At 40.6% G+C, this 10733-nt stretch overlaps 1 protein-coding gene across 1 annotated transcript in view; it reads left to right on the top strand.

The window, feature by feature from the left end:
* Positions 1-661: 661 nt before the first annotated feature.
* pard6gb (par-6 family cell polarity regulator gamma b) overlaps positions 662-10733 on the top strand; it is a 32632-nt gene continuing 22560 nt past the window's right edge. The window contains exons 1-2 of the mRNA XM_020634725.3: positions 662-1008; positions 6702-6924. Coding sequence (XP_020490381.1) covers positions 937-1008; positions 6702-6924 — 295 coding nt within the window. The 5' untranslated portion in view covers positions 662-936. The remainder of the gene's footprint in view (positions 1009-6701; positions 6925-10733) is intronic.

Here is a 10733-nt window from a genome sequence, read left to right as displayed (position 1 = left end):
TTTCAAGATAAATTTAAAATACTTTAAAGTAAATGGTATCCTTTTCTTCTACTTACTTCCAATGAACACTTTGTGACATTTTTAGAACTTTTCTGTCCATTAACTGAAAAGTTGGAAATGCGTCCTCTAGCGTGCTGGAGGACCAATGTTCTTGTGCTGCGTTTAGGGACTGTCGGAAACATTAAGTTCAGAAGTGAAGCGTTTCAACCGACAGGACACACACACACACACACACACACACACACACACACACACACACACACACACACACACACACACACACACACACACACACACACACACACACACACACACACGAAATAAATATAGGATAGGATTCAAGATTTATTTCGTTTAATCGCCTAGTCAACATTTGCGAGTGAGCTTCACCGTTAATGAAAATATATTTTTTCATTATGATAATTTGTAGTCATATTAAAGCCTACAACCATGTTCATCGCAAACAGTAAATCCGATTGTCAGGTCTATAACTTTATGAGACTGTTTCATCAACTGTATCATTTTTAACAGTGTAATTGTCAACTCTGACCTGCAACACTTGGGCTACAATGAAGTCCTTACTGAGGAAGCTGGGGAATACGAGCAGTAAGTGAACGCCCCATAGGATCCCATTTTTTTAGGAGGGCTGATGTCATTTCAAAACTTAACTCACACTCTTAAGTCAACGCGGCGAGCTGCTCACCGCTTCTTCTCCTGTGAAGTCCCCTAGTCTGTCTGGAGGAACATATTGAAGAAAACAACAGCAGGAGGTGAAATAAACGAAAGAAAGCAGACATTTCTCTACTGGACACGAATCGGGAGGATTTCCTACCGTAAACCCGGGGGACCAGAGAGCCCCTCTTTCTGCGGGCAAAGGCGGCTGAACTTTTTTTTTTTTTTTTTTTTTTTTTTTTTAAACTGCAACTTAAAAACAAAATGAATCGGAGCTTTACCAGATCGCAACCTCTACGAAATGCGGATTGTAACGCGGTGGAAGTGAAAAGCAAGGTGAGTGTTTGTGGTTGTAATGTGTAATATCATAAATGAACATTAGGAGAAAAAAAAAAAAGAGAGTTCACATGGTCGACCCCGTAACTGAGCTGGAGTTGTTCCGACAAACTGTCTGCAACAAACCAGACACAATGTCTCCTCTCGACTCTTCATCGTGAAACAACACCTGAACGCACCAGTTCCTAACACGTTTTAGTCATTTGCAGGGATTATCTGCTTCTTCCCTTCCGACCATGCAGCTTCTCCTGAGAGGACTCTATCCCCGTCTCTTTCTGCTCAGCTAATGGGGGGGAAATTGATTTGTTCCTCAACTCCTCTTTCGCATTTGTTACAATGAGAAGGTTTTATCTGAGAGAAGTCGGATGTTTTTGCAACATTTGTTAAGTCTCTACGGATCTACTGCTACATAGTTTCATCCCACGCATTGTTTTGAGTAGTTAGCAAGAGCCTGAGCCTCACAGTGTCGGCTAATAGCTGCAAAAATGAAGTTAACCAGCAAGTAAATGAACACAGTTATGTGCCTGCTTCAGGGTCTTGTAATAGAGAATTGGAAGAAGAGAATTCGCAGTCAAGAATGTCAAACTTCAGGGAACAAACCTGCATAACTGCATTAGTGTCTACTTTGACAAGAGCTAACCAAATAGTTTTTGGTCAAAGAAAAGTCCTGTTTATGATATTTTGGTTCAGTCACTTCTTGTCATGTGTGTTTATATTAGAAATCACATGAGAAAGGAACATCGCACTGTGCCCAACCCTGACACAAAGTCAGCAAACACTGATCTATTTTTGATTTGCCAAATCCTTTCAAGGACTTCTTGTCAGCAACATTTTTTCTCTGAATTCCATTACCAGGAAGACAATGCAGACTGGTATTTATACGTATGAGTTCACACATGCCAGCACACATGAGTGTGAGCACATACATGAAGGATGAGCACCTGAGTCAAAGGTGAGCGGTCAGATTGAGATGCACGAGCAGGTGACTCATTCTGTAACCAGGTTTCAGCAGGGTGTTGTTGTTGGTGACCTTGGGAATGCTGTGACAGGCATCAAATCCACTGGGACTGTGGGTGAAAAGAAAACAAGGGTACATTATCTATTCCAGGGTGGGCATGCTGCATCATTACAAAGCTGTGTTTTTTGTTTGAGCCAGGGTGGATTTAGTGTTTACTTCTTCAACAGAAAGAGGAGTAGGGTGGTCTTTGTGGCTTGCAGAGATTGTTTGTGGTTGGGACTTGATGAGCCCAGAAGCTGCGTGGCTGGAACGGGCAGGTTTTTATCAGCGTCATCACTGCAGAGCTGACTCACCAGGTTTCCCTTTTTGGATCGGACAGAATGCATCACTCGTGTGACGTCCTTTTTGTTCTGCTTCTGTTTTGGTTTGTGACCAGTTTGTCACACCGGTCGCTGTCTTCTAAATGACAAACGTGCTGGCCGCAACCACATTTAAAACGTTCTGTTTTAAATGAACCAGGATGACAGTTAAGCACATTTGAATAAAATACTCTTATCAAGCAGGTTCCTGCAGGACTGTTGAGTCTCTCTTTTTGTATGTGTGAAAGCATCAATTAAGAATTTTCAGCACCCACTATCCTGCTCGTAGTGTGTTCCCAGTGACAAAAGTAGGCTATGAATAATCTTAGGATTCCGATTTCAAAATTTGGTTTTCAAACTTGGAAGAGAGAAGTTGCGGCTGATGTCACATCAATGGAGTCTACAGTCTAATTTAATGAGGCCAAATGATCTTTCTTTCTTTAGGATCCCCCATTAGCAGCAGCATACACATTGGCTATTCCTCCTGGGGTCCAGCACACATACCGTCATCCTCACTTATACACATTACAATATCACAAAACCAACGTAGACAAACAGCCAGACCAGCTCCTCTGATAGAATGAAAGCTAGTACAGAAGAGACTTGAAAAAAAATGGCCGTTCACACAAAATCGTCTTCAAACTTCAGATCAGACTTGATTTTCCGTTTTACATACAAACAATATAATATCCATACATTTTGATACTCATAAATCTGAATGACCTTTTATAACTACCTAAATAAATTGAATTGTTTCTTTTTCTCCAAAACAGCAACCTACACAGCAATAACAAAATACCATGGCGACCACTAGTACATGTAACTATTGTTTAAAAGTAACAGGGAGGACTAGTTTCAGGTATTTTTATGTAAGGATGACAAACAACAACAGTGTGCTGCTAGCAGAAGTTTAATGATAGTCGAAGCTAGCAGAATGTTAGCATTGGTCCAGATGTCTTACGCCTCATGTAACATTTTAAGATACATTTGGATATGGACGACTAAAAATCTTTACACACATGGCTATAGCTGCTTAGTTCAAAGCTCTTCCATCAAGCGTTAAATGATCGTTTACCTTTTAAGAAATAATCCCCAAAGTCTGTAAAAAAATAAAATAATAATAATAATAATACGTTTGTCCTCGAGAAAACTTTATCAAATTGTTATGGAACTTAAGCTTCTAAATTCACTGGATTGTGATGGAATTTATGCGTCCATATTTACTGGATTGCCTTGGGCAGATACTGGTATGTTTGTGTTCTGTAAAGTTAGTTGTTTGGGGTCCTTGTGAGCCGTGGTTCTCATGGTTCACGTTTGGTTTTCTCAGGGGAAACTGTTCCATTGATAAGCTTATCAGGGATAACACTGGAGGTGTCTGGCGGCCTGTCAGGGAGCCTTGGCAAGGAGCTGGTTTCACTCGCTTAAATCTCTTATCAGGGTAGGAAAGAGTTTGGAAGGACGGAGGGGGATGGAAAGGATTTTTGGATTTCTCCCTTTCCCCTTATACTTTTAATTTATCCTAGCATTAAGGTATTTCAGTTCGAGGCCTGATCCATTTTCAAGCGTCATTCTGTACATCGCGTTGCATGTTTCTTTATTCCTGAGGTGTCTCTGACTTTCAGAGATTCAAAACAAACCCAGTGTATGTGAAAGACAGAAGTCAGTTATCTTACTTTTCCTCCAGTGTGTCAGAGTTCTCCTGACATGTTTCGGCCTGTTGACATCGCTCTGCCCTGATAGGCCAGAAGGACAAGTGATGTCACGTTTGTACTGATATATTCTTGGTTTTTTGTTTTTTTTCAGTGCTGAGGCACATGATTAATCAAACCGTGTTCAGACTTGTTCCTACCAGAGGGCCGAGTACTTGCAAAAAACGGATTTTTCAGACTGATCAGGAAGAGCGTCGCAGAGAGAACATTGAGATTGGAAGGCATGACTGTGCTCTCTGATATGCAGAAGAGTGAATATGTGAAGAGTTACATACGCGTTGAAGTCTTTCTGTGTTAATCACAGACATTTTTGTGTGTGAGTTTCACTTTAACAAAATGTTAAGTACACCTACTGAATACTAACAAACCTGTCTGTCGACTTCTTGTGTCATCTCAAGATGTAGATTGACTTTTATTAGCATTCATGCAAGTGGAGTGTCACCCTGTAGAAATGCAGGTTAATGGTTGAGTCTCAGTTTGCCTGAAGGAAATTTGCCAACAGACCACACGCCTGCCTGGCAACCCCGCTGTTCTCCCAACACGCCTCCTCTTAAATTCACATGTCATCTTCTAATTGCAGAGTTGTTTAATGTATCCCCCGATCTTCCCTTTTGCCTTCCTGTCAGTAGCCTATACTACTATTCTGTCAGCACTTTTCCTCCCCCTTCCCACCTCTTTCTCTTTCTCCATGATCATCATCTCATCTCCTCTGTTGTCAGATTCCCTCCACTGTGAGCTGATGATTACACTAACAAAAAAAACACCTTAGTCTTCAAATTACCGCTGTGATTTAAACACCAGAGCTGCTACTGTGATTGTCTGTTGTTGTGGTTTATGGGTGTTTTTTTTTATGCCTCAGTTGTATCTCTCTCTCAAGTCCATTCTTGTCTGTGAGTCACATGATGACCCCACAGTGACCCTCAGACTTGATCTCATTGGTGGTTTGGTGACCTAGCTGGGCAAGCCCCACCACAATGGTTCAAATCTGTGCTCTTGTGCGTAAACGGTGGGTGGGAGGTGGAGCTGCCTGCCACTGTCATTTATTTAGTGAAAAGAAGCTTAGTCATACCTGTATTGTTCTATTGTACAGCAACCCTCTTCCCCGTTTCCTGTTTTAATTGGTTAAAGTTAGACTGTATGTGATGTGCAATATAGGCTACACCTTTTTGTATTGATGAGGTCATCTCGCTTAGTTTAGCATAAAGCAGCTTCATTTTTGTTTTAGCTAAGGTGATTAGCCACATCTCCTCTTGTTAATTTAGTGAGCCTCATAAACAACAACAGACCCATGCAATAAAGGGATAGTTAAACATTTCAGACATGTATTCACTTCAAAATAGTCTCTATACTATACAACACATGAAGGCACGGCCACTAACTAGTTATATGGAACGCTAGCTTATGTCTGTCAAAGCTAACAAAGTCATCCTAAAGCTAAAAAATAACCAGACATTCCTTTGGTTGAATTTGCTCATCCTCATGACTGATACTGAACTATGTTATACTTTGTTCAACAAGGGATAGGCCATGTCAATGGTTGGCAGCAGCTGGTTAGCTTTAGTTTAGCATGAAGATTATAAACAGGAGAAAACAGCCAAGTAGCTAGGGTGCTGTGAGCATTAAATAAACAAGATATTATAATGTGATGGTTGGTTAGCTTCAGAGGTGCTTCCAGGCAGGTTTCGTGGCCCTTGTGAGAAGTGCCAAGCTAGCTAGTTCACTGTTTCCTGTTGTCCTATTTGAAGCTATCTGCAGCTAGCTTTAGCTTCCCAGTTAAAGGCCTGACTGTGGTGTTCATCATCTTATTACTATAGGCCAGTTTATACATTCAAAACATGTCTTCTATTTCTTTAAATACACTGCATTTGCAGTATGAAATACTGTTTTCTCTAAAGACTAATCTCATAACAGCATTCATCTTTATCTGGTTAGGAGGTATTTTAGAGTATAGATGTTTAACCTCTGCTTTCAAACACTACAGATAAAGATAAACTGTTTTGATCCCCCATGGGGGAAATTTTTGCGTTACAGCAGCTCAAGAAAACAGGAATATAATTATTAAAAATGAAAATAGAAGTTAAAAATCAAACATATTTACATCAGTTAAATAAAAAAATACAATAATAGAATATTACACGGTATAAATACAGGAAACTCATAAGCAAAGGTCAAACAGAAACTTTCATTTTAAAATATTTTAGTTTTCTACACATGAGCCTAGGCAAACAGCTGTCTTATTTTATCAATTCTTCAGTCAAAACACCAAAGAAATTCAATTTTTAAGCATAAAACCAAAGTAATTTAGAGAAGCATGACATGTTAAACTGTTAGTGTGTTTGTTTGGAGCTCTTGTTTTGGCATTTGTCTAAGAGAGTGTATTAAGCAAATATTTGAAAAGCGATACTGCTTTGACTTTGTGCAAACCAGTTGTGCTAAGGGTTGCAGCAAATTAAGAATTTATTGTGCTTAGAAACAGCTTCCCTTGTGCCAAATTTAAAACAGGGTCAAGACCACAGCTTTGTTAGTTTATGTGTGCCAGGCAGATGGTTCAGATAAGTGCATGAGGTCTGACATCCTGGTTTTCCTTTTTCCTGTTTGGATGTCAAAGTGACTGTCCCTTTTTTTTTTTTTTAACGGCCTCTCTCTCTTGTGATCTTTCTTTTACAGTATGGGGCTGAATTTCGCCGGTTCTCTGTTGACCGGGTCAAGCCTGGCAAGTTTGAGGAGTTTTACAAGCTCATCCTGCACATTCACCGCATCGCCAACATGGAGGTGATGATCGGCTACGCTGACATTCATGGTGATTTGCTGCCGATCAACAACGACGACAACTTCTGCAAGGCGGTATCGACGGCTCATCCGCTGCTGAGGATCTTCATACAGAGACAAGGTAGGATGTCTGAAAAACATTAAAGACAGATTGGCTTCCTTTGCTGCATTTTTTTGAACATGATGTAGTTTTTTTCTCAGAAGTCAATCCATACACTTTTTTTAATTTCATAGCTCAGAATTTGAAAAAAATAAAAGTTATTTATTGACACTTCACATTTAGAGCAGGTCTAGACTATACTCTTTCTAATATACTTTAAAGACACTCAGCATTAATCCACCACTGAGCAAGCACTTTGCAATAATGTTGAAGAAAAAACTTCCTTTAAACAGGCAGAAACCTCAAGCAGAAGCAGATTCATTAGTGAGCTGCATGGGCCAAGAAAGCGGGATAGATACAAAAACAGAATCCATAAAATGTCTCTCAAACACGAGAGAATAGATTTATGTTTGATGAATATTGGTTTTTAAATATTCTTCAACTGGTAAACCTATAAAGCAGTCATCTTTTGCAACAACTTGGCCTTGGGCTGCAAGCATTTTGCTGACTAGAATGAAGTATACCCACAGAATATTTCCTCACCCAATCATCCCTTTCCTCCCACTGGGGAACTCAAGTCCGTTTTGTTTACTTCATGCGAGCTTTCTGCGTGTATTTGTGTGTGTATTTGTGTGTGTGTTTGTGTGTTTCCTTTTCCAGTTATTGGCTGGATCAGTCTCAGTCTGTGGCTGTCTGTCTGCCCGGCTAAGTCCTGTGTCTTATCCAAAGGAAGGGCTCGCAGGCAGATGATCACACACACACACACACACACAAACAAAACACACACAGACCCGCACGCACACACACTCACAGGCCGGTGCCTCTGCAACCCAATAGAAATCAGGTCATTGAGCAAAGCCTGTATCCCGGCATACCAGACATTACTGCGAGACAAAAGATCTGCATGAAAGAGAGACTCCTTACTGAGCCCTCCGTTTGTGTGTGCATGTGTGTGTGTGTACTTATTTGTTCAAAAGACAACATTACGGGACCCTGAATGGGAACAAGTCCTCGTCACTCTCTCTCTCTCTCTCTCTCTCTCTCTCTCTCTCTTGCCAACTTTCTCTCATTGATCCAAACTCTGGAGTGGGTCTTGCCTGTCTGCCTGGCAGCCAGCAAGCATACCAATGAATCCATCGCCATTCACATCTATTCAAACCCACAATCCTTCTTGGAATGTCCCTCGCTCGATTGTGTAATGAACATGTGCACTCCACAGAATTGTTTTAATTGTCGTTTAATAGATGAAATACAAAAGCAAAGCCACAGTGCGGGAAATGATCTTGTTGCAAATGTTAATCAAGAAACGGACTGGATGTTAAAAGGTCTCCTTCAGAGTGTGACTCAGTGTCTCGGAGCTCATATGGATAGAGACGAATTAAGCTGTTGTAGAAGGACGTCTGCCAGAGATGATCAATGTCAAAATGAAAGTTTGGATTTCATATCAACCAACTTTGTTTGGAACTTTTGAAACACGTATTCAATTCCTGTTTGTGCTTTGCAAAAACAGAACTGAATTTCTCTCCAAGATCTTTTTATGAACCCCCTCCTCCTTTAGTGAACAAAAAGGGAAAATGTTGAACGTCTTAACTGTTCTTTCTTTAGGCAAAGTAACTCCCTTCATCTATTTTATGAAGCTTGAAAAAACATTATTTCGCAAAAAGATGGTAAGGCTCCGTGATTCTGACACATTTCATCGGCTTCAAACTTGCTTCAAACTTGCAAGAAGTTTCGTGCCAGACCATTTTATCTTCTGTTTTTTAATGTAAAGTCTTTGTATAACATGTCATAATTCAGTCCTTAGACAAATTCTTCGTGTATTGGTGTGAGATGCAAAGGTCGTATACAGTTAAGGTTACAGATGCATAGTGTAGGATAATTGACTTTGTCTTTTTCTCTTAAATTAGATTATTTTTGTCTCACTTTCCCTTTCTGACACACTTATCCAAACAGAATAATAAAGTGCAGTAAAGATGTGGTGGCTCTTACACAGGAGCCTGTCTCTTCTTTTTTTTGTGTGGTGTAAACACAGCGCTGACAGGGTGATGAGCTGCAGGGGAATGTGCACTGTTGTGACTGATGCTGAGGCAGTCCGAGCATCTTAAGCCTCACTGCGGCCTATTGTTAGTCACTAGACAAAGAGTAGTGTGTGTGTGTGTGACTGTATGAGTACCTCATGTCTCAGAAGAGCTGCCCTGCGATCAGTACAATACATGCACGATAAAGTGTGTGTGTGGTAATGACCGTATCACTCCGTACCAGCCTGTAAGTATACAGGTCACTGTGTATTCACTTCTGTCCCGGTCAGCACAGCAGACCACCAGAGATGAAAGCCTTCACACACTGTGAGTCATACTTCAGTCAGAGCAGAGACGTTCAGAAATGTGTCAAGGTCTTTTAAATGGATATGAGTTCAAGACGTCAACACTGTTCTTATGTCTCCTTCAGTCTCACTGTTATATCAAAAAGTGTTAAAGGATCATGTCAGATGCAGTAAAAAGTTGTGACAGTGTATAAAACATTCCCTTTGAATAGAAAAGCTGCCTGTTAGAGCAAGCCATTCAACACCCTCAAGCTCAAGGCTACATGATACATAGAAGTTAACCGTTTAAAGGTGACCTCTGCAAGATCGCCCGTGTGTCTTTTGTCCATGTAACAATTGGTGTTATTACGTGTGTGTGCGCCTCTCTTTTATCTACCTGACACCCCCCCCCCCCCCCCCTTCCGGGGCTTAAGTTTTCATTGTTGGTCTGTTCATTTTGAGCACGTGCAAGCAGTTGACAGCTGATACAAACAACAATCGGCCTGCTGATGATACCTGTTGCTCTGTGTGTGTGTGGGGTGGGGGGGGGGCTCACAGTCACAGTCACTTTAAGTTATTAGCCTATACCCTCCCCTGGGATTAATAAAGTATTTCTGATTCTGATTTAATCTTGAACTTTATTGATTCCTAAAGCTGACTTCAAAGTGCTCCATCCATCCAAAATATTTAATCTCAGTAATCAATCTTATAGAGCAATATAACACTGAAAATGAGAAAAAAAAATCCTTGTTAATTGTTTCCATAATGACTGAAACCACATGCAGTCTGATTGTAACATAATGATTTACATACACACAGTAGATGAGACAGGACTAGTCATGCACCACAGAGCAGTGCAGGCATGTTTAGTGGGATGAATAACTATGTCGGTTATTGAGTGACTGCTATGTAAACAACATTGGGGGACTTGTGTGCTCTGCAGTGTTTAAAATGTGTCCTGTCTTACTTTACAAAGTAGATTTTTAAAAAGGCACAAGAAGTAGGCGTAGAGACAGTTTTTACTAAATGTAAGAAATCCAATGTCATTTGTAACTTACAAACTACATAACTTGTTGTGAAGGGTAATCCACCTTTTCCTCTTTAATTCTTTAACAATACTCAAACTCATGCAACCTCTGCTATTTTATATAAAGCTTTACAAGAGGTGTTCTGCAAACACTGTCAAAACTACTGAGGACAAATACCAGTTTGTAGATGGTGCTGGTTTTTGGGGGGGGAGGGTAGACTCTGCACAGGGAAGTTTTGTACTGGGACACTTCTACATTTCTTATGCAGACACAAACAGGAGGGGGATGGGCGAGCCAATGATGGGAAGAAGTGGGACGCATCAAAAGGTTTAAGAGCACAGAGGAGTTGAGCGCAGTTGGACTCCTTGTCCTTTTTTCAATGTGTGGGCGTGTGATTGTAGTCCTTCAGTCGTGTGTGTTGGACCGATGGTTTTTACATGTTGGTCCATGTCGTTTAGTTTCCAGTTAAATGCATATTGGTTACAAATTTCCAGAGAAAT

Source organism: Labrus bergylta, chromosome 19, assembly GCF_963930695.1.
Source record: "Labrus bergylta chromosome 19, fLabBer1.1, whole genome shotgun sequence".
Taxonomy (NCBI): domain Eukaryota; kingdom Metazoa; phylum Chordata; class Actinopteri; order Labriformes; family Labridae; genus Labrus; species Labrus bergylta.
This window is presented reverse-complemented; position numbering and strand designations above follow the sequence as displayed.